The 24,955-nt window shown below is 43.4% G+C and overlaps 2 protein-coding genes across 2 annotated transcripts; one reads left to right on the forward strand and one right to left on the reverse strand.

The window, feature by feature from the left end:
- The first annotated feature begins 1,633 nt into the window (after positions 1-1,633).
- hsd20b2 (hydroxysteroid (20-beta) dehydrogenase 2) lies at positions 1,634-8,222 on the forward strand. The gene is made up of 10 exons (XM_063203417.1): positions 1,634-1,878; positions 3,611-3,657; positions 4,290-4,365; positions 4,499-4,609; positions 5,119-5,186; positions 5,380-5,459; positions 5,700-5,781; positions 6,212-6,277; positions 6,442-6,591; positions 7,414-8,222. The coding sequence occupies exons 1-10, from the start codon at positions 1,704-1,706 to the stop codon at positions 7,549-7,551; spliced, it is 993 nt and encodes a 330-aa protein (XP_063059487.1). The 5' UTR covers positions 1,634-1,703; the 3' UTR covers positions 7,552-8,222.
- Positions 8,223-9,754: 1,532 nt separating this feature from the next.
- Positions 9,755-23,410, reverse strand: slc12a9 (solute carrier family 12 member 9). Its single transcript, XM_063203415.1, has 14 exons — positions 23,078-23,410; positions 22,202-22,415; positions 21,027-21,161; positions 19,923-20,060; positions 19,167-19,475; positions 18,391-18,498; positions 17,100-17,211; positions 16,022-16,179; positions 15,312-15,394; positions 14,568-14,692; positions 14,041-14,233; positions 13,057-13,231; positions 11,045-11,191; positions 9,755-10,706 (listed from the first exon to the last, which is right to left on the reverse strand). Exons 2-14 carry the CDS (start codon positions 22,410-22,412, stop codon positions 9,826-9,828), a joined length of 2,775 nt encoding a protein of 924 aa, XP_063059485.1. The 5' UTR covers positions 22,413-22,415; positions 23,078-23,410; the 3' UTR covers positions 9,755-9,825.
- Positions 23,411-24,955: the final 1,545 nt, after the last annotated feature.

Genomic DNA, 24,955 nt, shown 5'->3' on the forward strand with positions numbered 1-24,955 from the left:
AACTGAGATACAGTGTGGGACCCATATTCATTTTGTCAAAGGGGAGGTTGAAAAAACTCTAAAGAAACCTGGTTTTGGCATCTGGTGGATCCATAAAAAAGTACATGCTTCCGTTTGTGTAATGATAGGTCTTGCCCTCTACCTGTCCTGTGGTTGGGCTCCCAAACTCAGGCAAAGATTTTAGCCTCAGTTTCCACTTTCCAGACTGTCCGCCCGAAGCGTTGACCTCTTAGCACTGTATCATTGGTCGGAACTCCGGACCAGAACAAGCGCACAAGGCCACTTGGGAATTCTCAGACTATAGCTAGTCCGCCTACCAACACACCAGAGGTTGCTGTGACATTGTGGGCTTGAGACTGGGTTTGGCCTGGGAAAGAGGACTTTGGTTACACTGTTACAGTTAGAATGGACCACATGGCTCCAGCAACACTGTCAAGGGACACTGAATGACACTTGGGGATTCACTCGTGACACATCACTTACTGTTACAGTAAGGGCTGCTGACATGTTTTGCCAGGCCCAGGACAAAGTCATTTGGAAGGACACCCTCTCATTGCATATTGTAGGTAATGCAGACCATATCTCACCTCCCCCAAGCCAGGGACAACTGCCGCCGTTTGTCCCCTTCTGTCGACTGCGGTGCACTGTCAACTTGACCCCTTAACCTGACGTCAGTTTGCTGTCAAATTGGTATGGTGGTTAACTGAGTTTTGGGATTACAGGTCTGAATCCACTAACTCCATTCCCTGATTATGTGTGATTTAAGTTGCAATTTTGTTCAGTTTATGTGTTTAGTTGTGTTATGGTAATGACAAATGTCCCTCCTATTCAGTTTTGCAGAAAAAAATACAATCCATGAGGAATGTGCTCAATGTAGGTCTCCTTACTGAGACAAATTGTGTTTGAGAATAACCATCTTGCACTATGACAACTGCTGTAGCTGTACTTACACAGGACAAATTGTTCATTCCTTCCATTTTCATGTGAGGCAGCAAAGCTGTCCCAGTAGGCTATTGCAGGCGAATGTCTCTACAGTATTCTTCTCGTGTATGAGGGAAGGAACATGATGTGAGAGTTGCTCGTGACACATGGGCATTCTAGCCAGAGAAGATGGGGAAATTGTTCTCTCAATTCAGCCTCCGTCAGGACTTTTTAACCACATACTTACAATATGCCAGTGCCTCTGAAGGACATTCTGTTTTTGGTGGTACAATAACCCCCGGTCGCTGCACACTTTATCTGGTCCAGTCAACCGCGCGCTGGGAGTAAACACAACAGGGATGATATGGTTTACCGCGCTGAGTCTGTCAGACTCACAACTTCAGCGACGACAATGCGTCATGTTTGCACAGATATGAAGAATACATACATAAACTCCATGTGTGGAGCAAGACTGCATGTGCGAAACTGCATGTGTGGTGATGGAATGTGTCGTTGATGATCTAACGCGTAAATTGTAGGTCCTACTGGAAACGACTCTGCAAATGCAGCGCGCGCACAGAGGGTTGCGTTGTACAGTATTACACAAGTATGAACTCATTTGCCGCCTGCCAATAGCAACCAATGGAAGGAAAATGAGAAAGTTTCGAGGGGGCGGTGTTGGGCATACTTCGGACACCCGAGTCAAGCTTCCTACCTGAGCAGTCATGTAGACTATTTAATGCCGATGTGACACAAGACAGCATAACTTCGTATCCATCACCATGGAACTACTAGCCAACATTTGGATTTCTGCGGAAAGCTTAGCAATTATAGTCGGCTACACGACGCTGGTGTATTACCTGCTGAAATGGTCGTGGAGTTGTTGGTGCGGATTCAAAGTCTACGTGCTTTCTGAGTTTTGGCAAGTTGACCTGAGGACATACGGACAGTGGGCTGGTAAGATTTTTGCAGAGGTGCAAAAGTGACTCCTTTCCATGTTTAGCTGGATTTTGGTGTTAATAATCTCTGTAAATGATGCACATATTCAGCAAATGAGTTCTTTACACATTGCACATAGCCTACCTGTATGCTGACAAACCATCATGTGTGTAAATCGAAGAAACGGCCTACGCCTATTTGATGGCACATATGATGCATGCAGAATTGTATGTAGCCTATTCAATATGAAACTTGTGTTAGAAATGAAGCCTATGAAGCGTAAATATGGCATCCTATGAAGTGTAAATATATTCTGAAAATGTTTAGTGAAACATCCATGTGATACAAAAGTTTGATATAATAGTCTAATTGCTGCCCACGTGTGTGTGTGTGTGTGTGTGTGTGTGAGAGAGAGAGAGAGAGAGAGAGAGAGAGAGAGAGAGAGAGAGGGGGAGGGGGGGTCACAGACCCCAATTTGACCAATTCGTAGACCAATTCGCCCTCTCTGCTCTGCCTTCTCAGGCCCCATATAGGCATGCATATCCAGACAGGGATGAGGTAATGCTCCTTGGTGCACCTGCCCCTTTGCCCTACTAGACCAAATAAATCCCTTTTTGAAAGTGCTTAGTTCTTTTTTGTCATGTACTGTGGTTGACATGATAATTTACAAATGCTTCATGATCAAAATTATGTTACAACAAAGCCACAATATAATCTCCTCTATAGTGAGCCAGTCAGAATATGCACGTGTCCCCAACACTCCCCTCAGCACTTGCAACCACCCAAAACGTCTGTGCACGACACTGTCAGGCTCACTTGCTGTCTCTCACAAAGTTGCAAACAAAGTTGTTGTTTGGGATGATACATCTTTCAGTGACTTATTAACACGCAAGCCTAGTACAGTAGAGTCGACTATCTTATCGGGATATCACCTGGACTTCACTGTGCTGTTTATGTGTGTCAACTCAGTTTAGTTAAAAATAAAAATAAAAACCTGCTAAAGACAAAAATGGAATCCGGTAATGAGCACACTCCACGTCGCTAACTAATCTTGGGATTGATCTGTGTCAGGAAGACCCTTGTTTGTTCCTCGTCAGTAATTTCCTGTGTACGTGAAGAAGAAAACAACAGAGGTTGCTGGCACAGTATACCTGACACTTCCTCCAAATAATGGTGTTCTGAGAAGACCTCGTGGAAGGGTCAGGTGAATTGGAGGCATGTGAAGCATTGATGTCTCTAATGTTTCATGCAGAGATGTCAGTCAAAGTGGGCTGGTGTCTACAGTAGCCAGTATCAGAGACATGTGGCTGTCTTCATTGGTTTTTAATGGTCTGCCCCCCCCCCTCCCCCTTTTTTTGTGGTGAACTTTAAAAAGTACATTCACATTATCTTCACAAATCTTTATATTTTTCGGCGAGCAAGGCAAGGTGGTTGGTGTTTGTTGTCAAGGTGGCTGCCCTCATTATAAGTGCAGGGGAAATCATGCACTCTTAAATCAAATGGTTACCACCTACTGTTATTATGCCAGGCTTAAATGCTTGTTTTTCCACAGATCAAGAACAATGAAACTGGTGCGACCATATCCACTGATCTCAGGGGCTGGGAATGTGGATTATTGGAGCAGAATAGTGTAGAGTGAAATAGAAGGAGGGTTGCTTTGGCCTTTCCTGAAATACAGGAAAAGTGTTTGATAACTACCCACTACCCAGAATGCATTTCATGAATGTACGTCTGTTTCATCTTTTTACAGTTGTTACAGGGGCCACATCTGGCATTGGCCTGGCATATGCCAATGAGGTGAGTTATTCATTAATAATCAGCAGTCGCTGACATATATATATATCTGCAAAAACCATGCTCTCCTTCGCGATCATGGTCGTTAAAGGTACACTGTGTAAAATTTCGCTTCCTCTCCTCACACTTGCCAGAGCTGACAATATGATACCCATACAGTAAGCTCTTGTAAGTCTCTCTTGTCATATGTGGAGGTGGTCAATATTCAGGAAATTGGGCATTGTTGTGAGTGGCCAACAAACATTTTGAAAATGAACCCCTTAAAATATTGTACAGTGTACATTTAAGCTCCAGAATGCATTATAATTCAGATGATTTACTCCAATGACTGATTCAGTGATAACTTATCCCAAAGATCGGATCCAGTACTTTTACATGTGACTGTAAAACTTCAAATATATCATGTAGCATGCATGGACTGTGTAATGACGAATTTCAAGTTGCTTTAGTCAAAATTGATAATAAACCCACATATTACTATAGATTATGGTGATAGATCTAAACTTCAACGTTAGTGCCACCGAATTAATTTAAACCAGTTTAATTTTAGTGTGTGTTAAATGAATAACTGTTGGTTATTGATTATGTATGTGTGTGTGTGTGTTTATGTTCGTGTATGTGCACGCTTGTCACAGTTGGCAAAAAGAGGCCTGGACATTGTCCTAATCAGTCGGTCAATGAAAAAGCTTCACAGTGTCGCAGCAGACATAGGTGAGTTGCAGTACTACAACTCAAAGTTTTTGTAATGACAATTGCATGTGTATTTCCTATTGCATACCTATTATGTATTTTATGTTGTAAGCTTGTAATATTGATTGTTTGATTGATTGATTGATTGTTTCAGAACGTCGTTATGGCCGCCAGACCAGAGTGATCCAGACGGACTTCACCAGAGGTCACCAGATATACCCTGCCATAGAGGACGAACTCATGGACATGGAGATAGGCATTCTGGGTAACTGAGATGTTTATGGAATCTACACTGTCTGTGCTGCCCTAGAAAGAGAAAGTGCACTAAATTTGAGTTTAGACTGAAAATGGTTGTCATTACAACTCCATTATCTCGTGACAAAGCCTTATGGTCAAATATGTCCCTTTTCAGAGATACTGCGATGCCAAATTTGCTGTAACTACAATATCCAACCTAATACCATGGCTTTTATCGCATTTTTCAGTTTCAATATTGGCATAGTTACTGCACTTTGCCTGAAAATGAACGAAACAAATGCGGCAGTGTTATTTCAGCACTCAGAGAGTAGTACAATGTATCAAAGAGTTACCTGTATTTTAGACGTTACTATATGTGTTGAATTTGCAGTGTTTAATGTGCATAATGCATATGCCATGTTTGTTAAGTAATGACTTTGTGGTGCACCTTGGATGATCTGCAGTGTTTATGGTATTGCCATATTGCTATATGTTGCTGTGTCCTGTCTTATATAATGTCCATTTGTGGTCTTTCAGTGAATAATGTTGGCATCAACTACAGTTCAGTGTTTTCCAACTTTGCGGATGTTCCCAACTGTGAACAGGTATGGCCGAAATATCAAAGCTCACCTATTATAACACCGTTAGAGATTGTTTATTGATACTCTTCCCTTTACCAAAGTGAAGGCCTGTCATTACATAATTGTTACGTAATGCACTCGGTTCACATTGTTATTGTCTTCTACTTTTTTCTGTCAACTTTGAAGGTGATCTTGATGCTTTCTCTATTTCTTTTAGAGAATAACCGATGTGATCAACTGCAACATCCTTTCCTTAACACAGATGACCAGGATAGTTCTCCCACAAATGGTTGAAAGGTAGGGTGATTTTATGACTAGCCATCACTGTCAGTCACCTTAATTTCATTGGTAATGTGTTACCAAAAATGTGTTAAAATACCACACCTGCTACAAATTTGTTTCTAAAGACTATGTGTTTTTGTAGTGTCATACTATTGCAGTACAGTTCTTCCAATCAATAATTAAGTGTTCCACTGGTAGAAGGCTGTGCATGGTGAGGCTACTTCTGACCTGTGTCTGTGTGTGTGGTGTCCACAGGGGGAGAGGACTCATCATTAACATGTCTTCAGAGGCCGGCTTTCAGCCCCAGCCTATGGTCACGCTCTACTCTGCTACTAAGGTACATTAACCCCTTAGCGCAGAGCCTATGTTATAACCTTACTGTCAACAAACTTGTAATGGCTATCTCGTAAGCTGTCACTTAAGGCTCTCAGTCATAGCAATGTTGTTATGATGAAGTTGAGTATTTTTAGTAAATAGTGAATAGGCCGCTGGCGACCTCATCTGCACTAAGAGGCTAGGTCCCATCCTGACCGGTGATGGGCAACCCGCATTCATTCGTTATACAATCGAGTGCCACATATTCCAAATTACCTGTTTTTTATGTTTTTTTGGGGGTGCTTTTGGCCTTTATTAGTACAGGACAGTGTGAGCGTAGACAGGAAATGATTGGGAGAGAGAGATGGGGAAGGACCGGGAAATGACCCCGGCTGGACTCGAACCGGGGTCCTCGTGGGCAATGTAAACCTCTGTCACTTTTGTCTCTCCAGATATTTGTGACATATTTCTCCAGATGTCTGAACGCAGAGTACCGGCCTCATGGCATCACAGTTCAGGTAAAGACATGACATTGTGCTTGTCACCACTACTTAGCCTACAACAAAGTATATGCCAAACAACTTATTATAAAACGGCTATGTAGGCTACTATATCCATATACTGTATGTGTGCATGAATCAAATCAGCCATTGATTGATTTCCATTTCTCTGGTTCTCTAAGTGTGTTGCCCCGTTCATGGTGGAGTCGAACATGACGCGTCACGTGGGTAAGAACCCCCTGCTGAAGAGAGCTCCAGAGTTTGCCCGAGAAGCCCTCAACACGGTGGGCTACTCCACCTACACCTGTGGCTGCGTCTCACATGCACTGCAGGTCAGGCTCGCTCACAATCTAGGAACTGTGTGTGTGTGTGTGTGTGTGTGCGTGCGAAAATCAATCATCAATCAATCATTTCCTGGAAACACATCCGGACTTGTGGTCTCTACCAAGAATTTTCAGTCTACAAAACCAATTAATTCTTTATTAACAGCGCAATCAATGACTATGATTTCACAATGTATCCTCATTGAATACTAGACTAGAATCAGTCAAAAGAGTTTAGTTGTAGGCAGCTGGACTATGGAGCTACACAAGCAGGTACAGATACTGTGGTTTAAAATCTAAATTGGAACATTTTAACATGGCAAGTCTGTATGTGTACTGAGAAGTGATCCAAGGTGAGCTCGCAGCCTTTCAGAGTAGACCCTTTAAACTAAGCTTTTGGTGGAAAACACTGAAATTGATAATGATTTGCTGCATTAAAAAAATACCAAAGATACTGTATCATTTTTGCACCCCTAATAAAACTTGAAAAAGCCTAGGATCTCTCCTCACTACACATATGCCTGGATGACTGAAAATCTTCACAGACAAGCTACATATTTGTAGTAAAAATACCAGCGTCAATATATAAACTGTTTCAGATAACATTTTGTCCCACTCATCAATAGTGTTAATTTTTACTCAACCATCAGAGTAATTTTACTTGCCACAGTGTTGCAAATACTATATTTGGATTCATAAATGCTCACGCCTCATGTTTTACTGTGAAGGATTAGACATGCATGGAGGAGAATTCCCATGTACAGTAAAATGATGTGTTTTAATGCTTGCTCTCTCTCTCTCTCTCTCTCTCTCTCTCTCTCTCCCCCCCAGCACATTGCCCTGTGCATCTTCTTCCCCGACTGGGTGCGTCTCTCCTCCTTCTGCATGAGACGCATGGAGGTGTATGCCCGCGGGGAACACAAGAAGCTGATGGAGGCTGGTGCCCAGTACTTCAGCAAGGAGGAATGAGGAGAGAGGGGAAGCTGGGCACAGACTCAGGCCTGGACTGATCATATGACACATAGGGCATTTTCCTGAGGGGCTTACAGTCCTCAGGGGTAAATGCGTTTTTTTGTTAAGTTTTTAATTTTCCTCTATAGACCAACCCACACATTTAGACGGCTTAGCCCCTTGGTGCATCTTTAATATATAGACAGTGGTCTATCATATTATAATGTTTTAGTGGATAGAGATCGAGTTTGTGAAAGGGGACGGTCTGGCAAAAAAGCCCAGCCCCCAGCCGCAGTATTTCAGCAATGAGGGATGAGATAGGAAATGGAGAGATGCTGTGTAGCACTTCAGACATCAAACTGCTTATAACAAAACTCTTTGGATAGCATGACCTGGGTGAATGAGAATCTTCACAGGTCGGGGGCACCATGGAAGTGGGAATATGGAATACAACTGACTTTACACATAGGACTAAATATGCTGGACATGCAAATGGGCCACAATTTTGTGTAAAGGCTTTAACTGGGATTGCATGCAATGAGTCATTTGAATAAGAAATCCTCAGTCACCCAGCAGCTTTTTCACGTTTGTCTTCAGCAACCATTGGTGGGATTTTATTATTATGCGTGAATATGCATGACTCATACAAGTAATTTGGATAGAAACCCTAATGTTTTCCCAGTTCTGTCTCTATAAGTTACATAACATTCATAGGAAGATTACTTTGTTTGCATGAAAGCCTGTAAATAGCAAAATATGTCTGTTAGAGATATTACCAGTATACTGTATAATGTTACAACTAACTGTATGACTATTTATCTTTCAGTTATTAGATTTTGCTAAGTGAACAAATTAACCATGAAAATCTATTTCTTTAGATTTGTCTTATGTTTAGGATTTTGTCCTGAATGCATATGAGGGTTTTCATACAGTGACCTGTGTAGGGTATATGAAGATCAATACATGGTGCCAGGAGTGGTTATGTGATAATCTTGTTAGATGACCATGATCACAATCACAACTGAACATTCTGGATACATGGACAAGTGTTATTTATTAAGATGAGCAAATATTTGTATGTAATAACAGATACATATTTATCAGGAATGTATGTTCTCAGGTTATTTTCAGATAATGATGAATTGACTCTACTTCTACACTGCAATGTATATAATATTCCCCTGAAATATACATTTCTTACAGTTTTCTGTCTCAGTTTCCAAATGCCTTACAACAAAGTCACCATGGTACCAAACACAACAACCAACCAAACAGATCAAGTATTACACTAACACTTTCCATCGCAAACAATCAAAAAGTAAACCAGAAAGGTAGTTCACATTCCAGGTAACAAATGCATTATATCCATCATCAAAGCACTTTGCATCTTTACAAAATATGTTTTATACAGTAACACAATTTCTCTCCCTTTCTTTTCAATGTAACCATTCCATATGGCTGTACCATTCACTCCTTTAAATATATTTTCATACTTCTAGTGAAAGTACAGTAGCTCATTTGCCCTGAAGAGATGAAAGATGAGAGGGATTTCATATTTGAATTACATTGTGCAAAAGTCTTTGGCAGAATATCATTTTGTGGTGTTAGAAATCATCTTCCCAATCCTCCCAATCACTTCAAGAGGAACGGAGAGCATGATTCAAACATCTAGACCGAATCTAGAACTGTCCAATATGGTACACATTTGACAGCAAGCACAGAAAAATTAATCATTGTCAATAGAGGTTACTGCTTTACAGCAAAGACTTAAATTACATATGGTATCTACTGGAATAAACTTACCAAGCAACAGAAAGTCCAGACCAGTGACCCATCATTTTCAGAAACAAAACACAGTTGGGTTTTTTTCTGAGACTGGACATGCAAATGGTAAGCAACGACTGCTTACACTGGCCAGAGTGTAGCATCATTCCTCAACACTGCCAGATATGTGTATGGAACCAAGTGCAGACCACTGGAACAATCAGCATACAGTATAAACTGATAAAGTATCAAGACTGTATGAAAACAAACTGATGCATCTCATAATGGAATGGATCTTTTTGTGCAGAAACAGCAACCAAAACTATGCAAACTCAGGACTAACATTCTCGGTAACATTCAGTGGAAAGAGAAATCGTTGACGGACTATTGTAAGTTTTGTGAGAAAAGTGACACAGAATTGCAGCTTTGTTAAGAAAAACACCTTTGGTCAACAGCACATTGTCAATTATACTCTATTCTCAAATGACATACCAACACGTACAGTAAAGTGTGTGCTATACTAACGTCTCATAGCTCAGTGCATGTAACAGGCGTAAGGCCGTGGATGAGGAGTGTAGGCCCCAGGTCCCGCGAGAGCGTGTCCAACTGAGCCAGGTACTGCTGGTACTGTTCCGACGCGGCGGGCGGCCGCGGGAGGTACAAGAACCGCACCGTCGCCTCCGCGCTGTTCTCCTTCAGCAGCCCGTTGACCGCTGACAGGAACTCCTGGGTGATGGGCTGCGGGGGTCTGGTGAGGCCGTTGAGCTCCCCCAAGTGGCCGGTGGTGGTAGTGGTGTCACTGTCAGTCCCCAGAAGCCTGACCACCACGTCCCAGGCCACTACCTTGATCTCTGCCCGGATACGAAGCTTCTTCAGCAGCTCGCGGAAGCGGTCCTCCTTCTCCCTCCAGCTCTGGTCCTCCGACTGGGCCTCGGCGCACAGGAAGATGCGGATGCGCGCCCGCCGCCAGCCACCAGCCATGTTGAGGATGCAGGCCATCTGGAGTAGGAAGAGGCTGCAGACGTCCGCGTAGCCGCTGGAGCCGGGCCGCAGGGGGTTGAGGGGCCACACGTCGATGGTGCAGCCGGCCCCGTCGCCCGTCCGCAACCCTCGCTTCTCGGTGCAGACCCCTGGATCCAGCTGGTGGAAGTAGCGGCCCAGGCAGACGTTTTTGTTCATCTTGATGGCGTCGGAGATGATGCCCACGTACTCGTCGGGCGCCAGGGAGCGCGGGGAGCCGTCGTCACGCACGGGCCCGAAGTGGGCCTGCAGGGAGGGCAGGTCCACGCCAAACTCGTCGTCCTCGTTCTTGGAGCTGTCGCTGGTGAAGGCAGGGTCCTGCTGGAAGTAGTCGTCCGGGTAGGAGTTGTCATAGAAACCCATGACCAGGGTGTTAGGCTTCATGCCACCTGGGACAGACAACGGAGAGAAGAAATGACATTTAAACTAAAATGCTCTTGAACAATAGCACCTTTTTAATGCCAAATATTGTGCCGTTACCAAATTAAATTTTAATAAAATGGTTTAGTATAAGCATTGTATGTTGCTACATCACTAAACTACATTATTTATTTTCACTGTATATCAAATCATGCAAAATGGTTAATATTCAGTACTTCATATTCTGGTGTACTACAATCTAAAAACATTGGTCCAGCTCTCTAAATAGTATAACCATGTAATAAGGATTTGCCAAAAAAAAAAACAATCAAACAAACAAATAAACTTCCTGAACTCCCATGCTCACCCAGGCCAGTGATGCGGAGCAGGTGCTGGGTTCCTTGGCGGACTGACGGGGAGAGGGTGATGTCCACAAAGGCCTTGACGTCCAGCTTATCCACCAGGCTCAGCCAGAAGTTGAACTGGGGCTGCACAGGGTCTGACGGCAGGAGGGCTGAGGAGGGTTGAGGAAAAGAAGACAAGAGGGGAAAAACTCCAAATCAGAAATGCACAATTCACCTTTGTCATCTGTAAGAATATGAATGGGGTTTAGTTCTAGCATCTGATGGATTACAGCACATGTAGCATTGGTCCATTGACAACTAAATTATTTTTTCTAACTGACATTCTACAAATCCTTAACAGTCTTTTAGGTGCAAATATATAACATATATATATCATATATTAACATAAGCCTGAATTGGTTTTCCTAATGCACTAGATATACTTTATTTTTTACAGTCAAAGAAGTCTTTGGGTAAAGGGTAAGGGCAGACATATTTGCACACATTTGATGACCACACCTCTCCTTCTGATGCTCATATCTTATTACAGAAATGAACCAGCCACTCTACAGAAAACCTGGTGTGTCTCGGTTTCCCCTCACAAAACTGCATATGCAGTGTTTCCCATACATTGAGGAAACTATGGCGGCCCGCCATAGTTTAAATTTGGCCGGCATAGTTTCCGAAAATGTTTTTTAAAAAAAAGTTTGTTTTTTTTTTTTTTACGATTTCCGTTTTTGTTAATGAATTACGATTTCCTTGACGCATTTTCCTCCTGGAGTAAATACATCCTATAGAAAACACCACAACTGCTTGAAAGACAGAGGGATCAAAAGCCAAGTCAAGTTGTTGTAGTTAACTTGGGTTTGGGAGTAATAATAATAATAAAAAAAAAACCTTCAGAGAAGGAACCATTGGGATGAGTTTACTAACACTCCCCAGGCTTTGTTTTGCAGTTGTAATGAGTTAGGTGACAGTAATTAGTTAGGTGACATAAATGTGTAATATGTTGTTCAGCCCTTTTAATGGGAGGAATTTTGAAAAACTGGCCCTGTTACCAGCACCCCACATGTAATAATAATGATAATTTCATGATACTCAAAGTCACTTGAATGTGTACACCCATGTGTGTGGGGGAAAAGGCATATCCTACCTTCTTAGACCCTTTTTGTCTATGCGTTAACAATTTCACAGTGCTCTTAAATTCTTATCTCTGCTCCTATTTTGCTTTTTTCATTATAGACCCCTGCATGAGGGACGAATGAAACTGTGTTGTAAACACAAATGATTCACTGTACTGCATTTTTATTTTATTTACAATATAAATGACAATGTACTACTATTATACATGTAATGGGTAAAATCTTATGTAGCTTTATTTCTCAAAATATAAATGGCTAAAATGTAGGCATATGCCTATAGTTTCTCCATGCCCCCCCAAAGACCAGCATGAAAAGACACCCACCCACCAAAAAAAATCCCCGCTGCCCCCATAGTTTCCAAAATTTCTGTGGGAAACACTGATATGTAATACCAAGGTCCCCCAACCACACATGACCTAGCATATACAGCAACCTTTCCTCAACTGGTACTTGTCAACTGATAGCCTTGTTACTGCAGTAGCCTTACTCAGATCCACCAGCTGCATGTGGCCTAGTACACAGAGGCCTACGTAGTAGAGAGACTAAGCGTTGTTCTTTGTTTATTATAGTGAAGGATAGTTGCATAAAGTGATAATTACAGCATCCTTGGTTAATTAAGTTAAAGCACTGCATCCTTACCCCGGTCCCTCAGTTGCATGTGGCCCAACACGTAGAGTCCACCCTTCTTCAGCTGCTCCTTGGCTAACTGAGACCCTTGACCAGCTGCTACTTGGCTAACTGAGACCCATGCTAGTGCAGCATCCTTACCCAGGTCCCCCAGATGCACGTGGGCCAGCACATATGGGTAGAGCACTCCCTTCTTCAGCTGGTAATGGTTCATATCCAACTGCCACCCTTAACTTACATTCCCCATGTTAGTGCAGCGTCCTTACCCAGGTCTCCCAGCTGCACGTGGCCCAGGACGTAGAGTCCTCCCTTCTTCAGCTGGTTGACGAAGGTGATGAGCTGGCTGGAGGAGCGGGGGTTGGCCACCATCAGCAGCACCTGCGGACGCCAGAACTTCACATGGTCCTTACGCACATCCAGCATCAGTAGGTACTTACGCACCTGGAAACACACACAAACACATGGACACGTGCACACAATGAATAAGTATCAGTAAAGATGCACTTCTAGAAAGCTATCTAATACTTAAACAATTGGGGAAAGGAATCTAAACATATACTACTATACAGTCAAAGTCCATAGGTCTCCTTGCACACAAGCCCTCAGGAATCCAGGTGCATGGTAAGGCAGTTTAAGTTCATCCAAGATTGTAAAGTCAGTCATTACCCCACACTGATTACTGTACAGTTTATTATTTGGAACAATGTCGTGCACCAGGTTTTTTTTCTCTCTAATACACTGCCAAAAGGACAATGCATTTTGGGGGCATGGAATAGTTTTGACACAAACTGTTTAGGGAGAGATATGAGCATTTGCAGGTGGTCCACATAGTTGTGCTAAACCATCCAGGTTATATTTGCAAAAGCCCCAAATGAATGATAACGGGCCAAAGCAATTGAGAGGGATCTATGACAGGACAAGGCCTCTACACAGAAGGCAGTGAACGTTTGACCAACCAGTTCAAGGGTGCGTGACCTCGGAGGCGGTATGCAGACCCTTGTAACGAGCATCAACGGCGATAAGCAACTGCAGGAGTTGCAAGGACCATCTATCTGCAGTCGCATTGATCCCCCACGATAGTTTGAGATCATGTGACATGTCACGTCGTCATTGCAACATGACTGAAATTTGGTGAGTCGAACAAGATTTCTGACCATCATGCAACATTTGCATCCAGAATGCATTGTTGTCTGCATGCGCATGCAGACGAAGCACAAACAAATCGAATACACCTACTGTAATGCACATACCTGATGGAATATGAGTGCTTGGCTGATATAGCCCCAGCTGCTGGTGGGAGAGCGGTAGTGCAGGAAGAGGAGCAGCAGCAGCAGCATCACTATACTGGCCGAGGAGTAGACGGGGTTAATCAGGAACATCATCACCAGGCAACTCACGATGCCCAGCAGACACGTGTGCCAGGAGAAGAACTGGAACGTGGGCCTGCGGACAAAAACAAAACACCCAGAGAGATGAGATGAGATGAGCAACAGGTGGCTAGCAAACTGAACAGGGCACATTGATTAGATTAACTACACATAAATGGAAGCAGAGAGAGAGAGAGAGAGAGAGAGAGAGACAGACAGACAGAGAGAGACAAAGAGACAGAGAGACAGAGAGAGACAGACATGCATGTTCTCAAAAGGGTAAATGAGGCATTTCAATGAAATAGCACTGCCATACATACAAACAATGTTAGACTGAGAACAATAAGCACAGTATACAACAGTATAATATTACAGATACATCAGCCAGAAGTTTGCAGTGACATGAGCACCTGAAGTTTGGAGCCGAGGCCCACTCCAGAGCAAGGCATGCTAGGTCCACCGCCGCGTAAGATAGCAGGTAAAACACTGTCACCAGACTTGCAATGACGTTAAGCTCAGCAGCAAACACTGTACACTGCAATGAACACAGCTATTTAGTTGCACACATTAATACATAAACAAGCAATATGATTATTTACATACTCAGTCCATAATTGGGTTTGTGTAATTCAGTATGTAATCGACATGGATGACACAATACATGATATGGCATGCATGATGTGCCTTGTTTAGGCTCTTTTCCACTGCCGGTTCTCAGCTCAACACAGCACGACTCGGCCGCCACTTTTGGCTTTTCGATTGAGCCGTGTCGTGCCCAATCGAATATCAAAAAGTGTCGTGCCCAATCGAAAATCAAAAAGTTGCAGCCGAGTCGTGCTGTGTTGTGTAGTAGGCCTACCAGAAAACTGGCAGTGGATAAGAGCCTTTTGAGTACTGTACGTATGCATATAAAGTACAAAATCAACACAGCTATATGGATACAGGAAATCACAATGCAACCATTCACACAGGTCATTGTTAATACTCCTCACTATAGTTGGCAGACTTGCTTTTATAGCTCGGAATTATGACACTGTTAATGTCATTTTGTCATGATTTTCCTTTCTGCGGGGGACCTATCGCAACCTGTAGCCTAGGGGCCCAGGCCATCTTAATTCGGCCTAGCATACACTCACAAACTCAAGTTTCCATACCTGCACCAGTCCCCATGTGTACAGGACAGACACCCAGGGGTTCCCTGACTTGGATGTGATAGCAGCTGGGGCCAGAGGCAAACCTGCAACACCAAAACAATTGCAACCATGACCAGACTTACAAATACAGTCAGTCCTATCCCATCAACATCATAAATGATGAATACTCCAGACCCATCGCAAGTATTACACACGATTTGCGACCTTCACAGCCATCTCAATTCCTATCATGACGATTCCTGAAGAGTGCATCACCACTGCAGTCATTACGCATCCTGACCATCACCACCGCAACCATCAGTCACATCATTAAGAGCTCTGTCTACACCCCATTACAGCCACCACACTCCTGAAACCATTACTACCACTTCACTCCCATTAGGAGCATGTCAGGTGACAACATGACGTCACACCACGTAAACGAGGATCAACATTATTAATACATCATACATGTGATCCCCCCCCCTCCAATAAGCAGGAATTTCTGATTTTCAAACCAAAAAATATATACATTCTTCTGAAGCCATTAAGATGACAGTGCACTGACGTATGGGACAGAACATGAGTGGGAGAGCGATGGGGGTAAGGCTGAATATGCCTGATCAAATTCCACCCTCCAGGGCGTGTAACGCATAGCCTGTACCTAAATAACTTCGTGTTTTTGGATGAAAAGTGTCATTTAAGTGTAACATAATGAAAAATGCACTAACCGAAGAGCTCGTCCAGAGCGAGGGCATGCAGGATGCGTGATGCGCCAATCATGGCACACATGGCAGCGGAGAGGGAGGCACAGTACATGCCAATCAGCACGAACGGAGGCCAGACATTGATGCGCTGGAGCACACCATAGTCTCCTATTAACAAGCCCCTGGAAAGAAATGAAAAATTATGTTTTTTTCATATTTTTGGGACTTTTTTGCCTTTATTTAGGACAGGACAGTGAAGGACAGGCAGGAAATGAGTGGAAAGAGAGACGAGGAGGGATCTGCAAATGACCGTAATCGAATCCGGGTCGCTGGCATAACAGTCTAGTGCCCTACCGTTGGAGCTATGGTAGGGCCAACATGCTGGATGATTTAAGTAAGCGTTGACAATTCTGTTCAGGTTTTAGGAGGCTGTATAGGAATTTCACACAGGCGAAAACATGGCATTTTTAGCAGGCATTTTCAGGTCAAAATGGTGATGATATTTACAAGCCCATTTAAGTCCTTAAGTAAAATACTTAAAATAATCTGACTGTCTAAAATATGTGACAAGCTTTGAACTGTAATCTAACGATAGATGAGGAACAAAATGCAAGCACTTAGATATGTATGATGTTGTATCACCATTTGTCATCACACGAGCACAGATCTACCACATCTATTACATAATCATTTGGGAATAATATGTGACAGACATAGTCAAAGATGTTGTTGCAACAGGACATCTTTGTTGGAACTTCTTTTACCTTTCAAGTAAGAAGTCAGTTTCTAAGAAAGACCATCACTGACAACTGCTGATGTAACTTTTGACTAAGGTGACCTAGATCAATGAGACTCCTGACAACATGTGACATGCATGCATGCCTCATTTATAGATGTACTGGACTTCCAGTTCCCGTCTGCACACCCAAACATATGCTTAACACACACACACACACACACACACACACACAGACACAGACACAGACACAGACACAGACACAGACACACACACACACACACACACACACACACACACACACACACACACACACACACACACACACACACACACACACACACACACACACACACACACACACACCTTTCACAAGTGCTGCTCATGAGTAGGAAGAGGACTAGATAGACAGTGAAGGTGTACAGCACAGCCAGGATAGTTCCCTTGGGAATCGACACACTTGGATTCTTCAACTCCCCTGCAAAGAACAAAAAAATATTACTCAACGTACACATGACTTACTACTTTTAGAACTAGTTCAAAGCTAGTTGAGTGCGAGAGCAAGACTGGAAGTAGAATCTTTTGTTTGTCTACCACAAGTTCTGACCATCACAGCATTCTTGGTCGTGAAAAAAAGAAACTAATGTTAACCTCAGACTACACATTGGACAGCACATACTACTCCTTCATTTCGGATGCTGTTTGAATGTAAAAACAGCTGAAATTGGCAGAGTGCACATGTGCCAGCTAAGCAACAAATGACAGTAGAATATTTTATTGGTTTCCTTTACTTACATGTTTCCTTTCTTTTTTGCATTTGTTAATCTTGTGAAGCACATTGAGTTGCACCTGTGTATGAAATGCGCTATACAAATAAACTTGCCTTGCCTTGCCTCATATGGTCTGACCATGAAAACAGTCTTGGTTATGAAAACGAAACACACATATACATCTCAAATTACATGCTGGATAACATGCTACTTCTCACTTTCAGATGCTATTTGAGGAGAACAGGTTGAGGTTGCAGGAGTGCACAGGTGCCAGCTAAATGACCTTTTAACAGATATAGAACATTCTACTGGTCATACCATTGTTGGAAAAAAGGAAATGGTGTGGAGCACCTCTACCATACAATACAATACAACATGTATTTATGTTTGCATATAGCGCAGTATCACAACTATGAAGTTGAATTCAAAGTGCTTCAAAAAAAAAAAACATATCCATATACCAAATGGGAAGTTACCAATTGGGACCCATGTTCGAGTCATATACCAATTTTGTAGAAGAAGATACCGCACACTCGTGTCCATCGTGCTGCAATTTATTAACAAAACAACGTTTCTGAGAAAGGCCATAAGGGCCGAAACGTTGTTTTGTTAATAAATTGCAGCACGATGGACACGAGTGTGCGGTATCTTCTTCTACAAAATTGATCTTGCACCCGCTACCTGCACCTCGAAACCTCTGGTGTGCGTTGGTTTCCTCCTTCAAAAGATAGACGAGTCATATACCACCCAACGCTAAACTAATGTTTACCCTCTCTCACTCATTTGCTCTCCCATTCTTCACTGCGCAATCATCATAAAGGCATAAAAAGCTAAACTTACAACAAAAATGGGAAGAGGAAGCGAAGTGCCAGCGAGAGAGAACACACCTGACATGTTGGCACCGGCCATGATCCCTGTGCAGCTGGTGAACATGACGGCAAACACGGTGGCAAACGACATCATCTGGTTGGTGCTGTAGTCAACAGAGTAGCCCGCTGCAGAGAGACAGCAAAAGATTCTAAAAGTTTATTTCACAGGACGACGACAATGATCAGTGTGAAAGTCCACGAGCAGTAACCTCCTTCCTCAGGAACTCGCACTGGCTGATCATCTCATCTGCAACTCGCAGCCTTTGCATACAGTCTTTACATTTCAATTAATTTCTTTCACTTCAATGCATTCATTCATTTATTCCTTTTGTAGAGCATGAGCTCCATTTTCCTGTTTTTAGTCGAATGAAATAATCTTAACTGTACTGTTATCCGTTATCTTATCTGTACCACCAACCTAATGATAAATGCTCATGCACCCCACTGTGCTTTTCCTGATTTCAGGCACCATCATGGCTGCGATCTTCCACTTACTGTTGTCATTTTAGATTATATTTTGTGTTGGCTCTTTGGCTTGTGCTGACGGTCTGTGTCTACGCTTCCCCTAAGTCCACAGCACTGCTTTCAATTGAAATTCATTTCTTTTCAGGGGCGGCGTAGCTCAGTGGGCTAGTGTGCCGCAACATTACGCTGGTGACCCAGGTTTGATTGCTCCCCGAGGTTGTTTCCTGATAATTCCCCATCCTTCATTTCCTGTCTCTGTCCTATCTGAATAATAAAAGGTGTAAAAGCCAAAAGAAATGAATTTATGTTCATGTTATTGCCACACTTACGGCCCAGGTTGTTCTGCATGGTGGTGCCACTGAAGCCCGTGTAGCTGGCGTTGTAGCTCTGGGTCTCGCTGCGGTTCTGGCTGCTGGGGTGGCTGATGGTGAAGGCGCGGGGCCCCACGATCAGCGTACTGACGAGGACGGTCACCAGCGCCCCCGTGATCACCAGCAAGATAAGGAAGGCGGCGCGAGAGTAGATGTGCGCCCCGACCAGGCACACCAGCAGGCAGATCAGCAGCACCACGGAAGCATAGAGCACAGTGAACCAGTAGCCCTGGGGGAGCACGTGAAGCCCGCCCACCTGGCCCGACGCTGAGAAGGGGAACCAGACCACCACAAAAGCAGGCAGATAGTCAAGTGTAGTTGGGTTACGGTAGAAAACACAAGACTATTTGGTATTGTTCGTGATTTTTAATATCAACCAAGATAAACTGTTCCAATAGTGGGATCGATTCTGGTCTAAATGGGTGTGACCTTTTACATTTTCCTCTGAACTAATTTCAGCTCATAGACATTGCAGCTTAGAGCATCATATTGATTACAGAAGAAACTCCTCATGTACATGTCCCTCTTAACAATTGTCTCTGCTATTAGTGCTATGGTTAAAAATAGGGATGAACTAAACTTATTTTCAAATAAAACATTGACAATTAAAAGTATGCAATTTTTTATATGAAAGACATGAAGCTTACAACACACCCAAACAATAACAAGTAATAGGACTAAAATGTGTTCCAAAACGGTGGCTGATGGACTTACCTGGATCGCTGCCAAACACAGCCAGTAAAGCCTCCACCAGACCTAGCACATACACCCCGCAGGCACACACCTTCGCCAGGAAAAACATCAGGCCAATGCTGCCTCCGAACTCAGGACCCAGAGACCTGCTAATCATGACTGGTCAACATCGGCATTAAGGCGAACTTGTCAGTGTAAAAGTGGCAATAACAGATACATCAACACATTTTAGGGGGCATTTGGGCATTTGGGTTTTATGACATAATAGCGAAGGATGGAGACCGTAGATGAGTGTGGAGAGAGATGAGGTAGAGTTGGGATATGACTCAAGCTGAACTCGAACCCGGGACTCCACGGGCAACTGCCTGTACTGTGCTGTGTATGGTACAAGTGCATTAGCGAAGTGCGTCAGTGGTTTGCAGCACTATTTGTGCATAGCCGCTAAGATGGCGATGGCAACAACAAAGTTGAGTTGACCACAAAATTGAGGGCACAGGCTACAAAGCTGCAGAAAAATGTGAGAAATCCGTATTGGCGACTAGACAAGCACTACTCTGTTCAGGAGGTGCTGCTACACTACTGAAATGATTACACTTCTAACCCCCTTCCCCTACTCATCACCATGTTATGAGGCCGCCTCGTCTTTCCCTCAATAATTATACCCCTCATCAGTCTGGACAAACAGCAATCTTCTCACTCAGTCAGTACAGAGACAGATGCGGGTCTCGACAACAGCCACTTCATGTTTTAACGGCTTCATATTCCAAACACAGTGTTCAGGGAAGCGCAACAAACCTCTAATGAGGAAGTGTAGACAATAGTGAATGGTGAAGCTGAAGAAAAAGCAGAATTTCCCCAAGTTAGAAATAAGAAAATCTTTGTTGTGACCACCAGTGTAGTAGTCAGTGACATGATTCACGTAGATTCAAATAATTCTAGGCAGGTGACGTAAAAACTAATTTAAACGAATTGCATTTACCTTTACTGCACTTTCTGTGTTAGTCGCTCACTTCCTAGAACTACGTTGGAACTATGTCAATGGCGATTTGTGTGTCAAAGGCCCCATGAGCCGCCATCTTTGTGTACAAATGGAACACGGGGGGTCAACTTTTCGTGAAAGGATACAGTAGGCGCCTCCTCCCTGGACCGCTCCATTGGTGGAGATGGCACAGATGGACAGGATGGTGAGGGAGATGATGAAGTAGGCCACGCCTAGCATGGAGAGACCCTGCAGGAGACCGGCATGGCCCACCACAAACCCTTCAAAACACAACGGGGAATCCACATTACAGCCATACAAACCAGCATCTACTGTCCGAGTACATACCAACATCCATCCTCCAGTGCTTCCTCCGGCCTCATGCCTAGGCCTTATGGCTCAACATCACAGAGCAAATCTCAAGCCACAAAGCTGTGAGATATGGTATGATTATGATAGAGGAGGAAGTAGGGCTGCACAATTAATCGAAAAATAATCAAAATCGTGATAACAGGGTGAAATCGAACTCATGATTTTAATCGTGATTTAATCGTGGCAATAGTGACCTACTTTTGAGAGCGTCCTTGAAGCCAGAACATACTGACAGGCTGGTGTTTCTGGCCAGAAATCTGTCCACTTAAGTTTTATGCTATTGCCTTTACATAATTATTACAATTCATTTTATTTTGCTCATCCCGTATGTAATTCATTCTTTGTTATATTTCGTCTTGTTATAATTTTCAAAAAAATCTGCAAAAATCAATAATCGTGATTAATAATCGTGATTATGATTTTGACCAAAATAATCGTGATTATGATTTTTTCCATAATCGTGCAGCCCTAGGAGGAAGGCAAGACAGTAGAAAAGGGCTGCCATGCAGTGCTTGATACCTCCACCCTTTCTTGACTCCCTCATGGGAGGGTCAACGACACTGAGGCATGAGGTAAGAAAGCAGAAAAAACAACTAGAGGACAGATATTGAGAAGGTGTCACAGTCTTTTCAGGAAACCATGAAACCACCACATAACCTTCAAAACATAACAGCAATATCGACTTGCAGCCATGCAGGCCAACATCTACTGTCTATTCAGGAACTATGCCATGTGGAACAATGGAATCAATGTTACTTCCATGCAGGGTTGCCGAATACAGTCAACAGCTTCTGAGCACACTTCTCTGCATGGACAGTTATCAAGATCTTCACATCACCAAAGGAACCCCTTCTTTTTTAAAACAGCATTTTTCAGTTCCTCTTTTAATTAGAGACTAACAAGCTTGTTTCTTTCCCCGCTATGTGTGCTTTGTTTTGCTCTCACTTACCAACTCTTTGAAAGAGCACAATACTGAACATGGAAAGGACAGTGGGCACAATAACCCCAAAGAAAGTATTAAGCCTGCGCTTGGGGCCCTGGGGCGCGTTCGACTGGACATCTTCGAGTGTGCCTCGTGACAGGCGGTGTGGCGTCTTCTCTCCATCCGCAGCCACACTGAACAGCCCATGGCTGAGGAGCGGGGTGTTCTCGCTCGCCATGACCTAGAACAAGGAAGTTCACAAGTGTCAACCTTTTACCCCACATGGTTTCTCGATTTTACAGCCTTGACTGCACATAATGTACAGAAACATAAAAGTAGGCAATCATGATATGTAGGCTACAAATAAGATTTGGGCTCTGGTGAGCACACATCCCAACACTTAAGTAGCAGTTCGCGTTCAGTAACCACAATCATCCACAGTCAGAAGAGTCAAAACAAAGAAATATTGAAATCGTTTCATCCATGTAGAAATCACATGACTTACCATTGACAAGAATGCACGAGAAAGGGCAGACGAGCTGCTGGGAATGGTTTGTCAATCGACTGTAGCCTAATCAACGAGTTTGAAGAAGCCGACATCGAAGTTTTATATTATTAAAAACCCACAGGGTTACACCTATGTTGCCTCAGACGAAAAACATTGCGATAGGCCTACGCCTACCAAAGCTGTCAAATCTTAAACCATCAGACTAGAGATTAGATGCACAGCATCTGTACGAAGGATGTCAACAATGTTTGCAGCTGCGCTCAAATGATTAACTGCTATCAATGAACAAGTTACACGTTCAGTTTGCCGTGCTCTCTTACGTCTGTCATAAGCCTTTCATACAGAACGCTAAAGGTCTGTTACAAAGTTGCCAACAAAGTTTCAAAATTGCCTACCTGGCTTTTCAGTGCGTCCAACGGGGAAGGCTGATACAAACAATGCGAGTGAGCACTTCCGTTCAGTTCAGTCACATAGCAGCCAAGAGTCTCGAAACAGCAGTGGAGTGGACTAAATGATGCACGGTGGGAAACGAGAAATCCCACCACCACACGCACTTTGTTTGACTGAAAATCAGAGGTGATCGGACGAGCTACTTATTATTGTTCCATTCCCTGCAAACATATGAAGTTGCAACAAAGTGTCGTGTAGAGCTACACTGCCCGTGTCCGTATGCTATGCGCGGACTGTCATCGCTATTTAGAAGGCTAAATTACTGCTTGCGCTCTGTGCCGAACATTTTGGGGCTGTTCTGCTACCAGGTGGGAAAGTCACGGGGCATGACACATTTCTCATGTGACTTGAAAAAGGGGAGGGCACTGCGTCGCCAAAAATGTTGGGTGTTGCCTCACCCACTGAAAATGTAAACAGGTTACTACCACGTGTAGTTAACTTCATAGAGATTTCAAATGTGCAGCAAGTGTCACTCTATCGTCGACCGTGATGATAGTTCAGGGTTGTTTGGTGGAGTCGTGGAGAGGTCCCCGTCTGACTTCGAACTTGGGCCGCAGGATAACAAATGGATGTAGCCCAGGGGTTCCCCAACTTAACCATGCAAGCCCCCCGGAAAGTTTTGGAAAATGACCTCAAGTCAGAATCGAACCCTGGGTCCCTGATATAATGGTACAGCACTTAAGTACCAAACTGTACCAAAATTATATGGGTTTGAATGTGTTGTTTAGCTAGCCTACCCTATAGCCCTACCTGTTGACCATAATTATGCTTGAGAATGAGTTCATGTCATCTCATAGGCCTAGGCTACTCATCTTCCAGACATCTGGTGGGGATCTGTAGAGTGTCAGGCTGGGCCATGGCATTGAATCAAATTTTAGTAAGTCTGGCCAAAGGCTAGAAGAGACCTGCACACTGTCACAGTGTTGCTTGCTTGCAGGTGCGTTTATTTCAAAGGGTATCATTTGTCAAAAGAACTGACTGTGCATTGCAACACTGCTACAGTTACGACCAGACAGCAGTTTCTACACATAGAAGTCATGAAGTCTGTTCATAATTGTAGTGGTTGTGCAATGTTCAGGTCTGCTGGAAAGCCAGTCTGGCCAATCTGGCCATGCTTAGTTCTCAGTTTAGCACCACTTGTAAAACAAACACTGCTGTATGCATACACACCATTTGGACCAGTGGTCTTATTGGTCGTAGTAGCTCTGTCTGGTAGTATATCGAGGCAGGATTTGACAGATGTCGTTGATCACACTTCTGAGGACTTCCTTTCTGTCTGATGTTTGCCAGACGAAGCCCCATCTACGGACATTGTGAGACAGCAGGGGCAGAGAAGTGTTGTGCCCCATTTTCTCCCCACTCTGACTTCACTTCATTTCATTTCAGCTTCCACCCTGTTTGTAGTGGGGGTCCCACACTCTTATCTGATTCAAAGTGAAGTTCGAAGGGTTTTCAAGCACTCTTCCTTGCTCTGAAAAGTGTTGGGAATATGTAGTGCATCCCAATACTTTTCGAACATGGGTGTTCGGTAACTATTTGAGCAATGTTGCTGGGCAACGACATGATTGGCAAATTTTTTGGTTTAATGACTAAAAAAGTAGCCTGCTGCTGATCCAAGTTGTTTTGGAAGTGGTAAATAGTCCACACAATACTTTTTTGTATTGTTGCCTTGAAGTACTGCTCAAAATGTTGCCCTGTGTGTACTGCCCTACAATTTCAGAACGCAGTATAATTCAAAATGCCAAACTGAGAAAAAAGGCTTTAAAGTTTCCTTTCTGTCCACGCGACTGTGTTGGAGGTAAAGTGGTGATGACACTTCCATA

Source organism: Engraulis encrasicolus, chromosome 7 (assembly GCF_034702125.1).
Source record: "Engraulis encrasicolus isolate BLACKSEA-1 chromosome 7, IST_EnEncr_1.0, whole genome shotgun sequence".
Classification (NCBI taxonomy): Eukaryota; Metazoa; Chordata; class Actinopteri; order Clupeiformes; family Engraulidae; genus Engraulis; species Engraulis encrasicolus.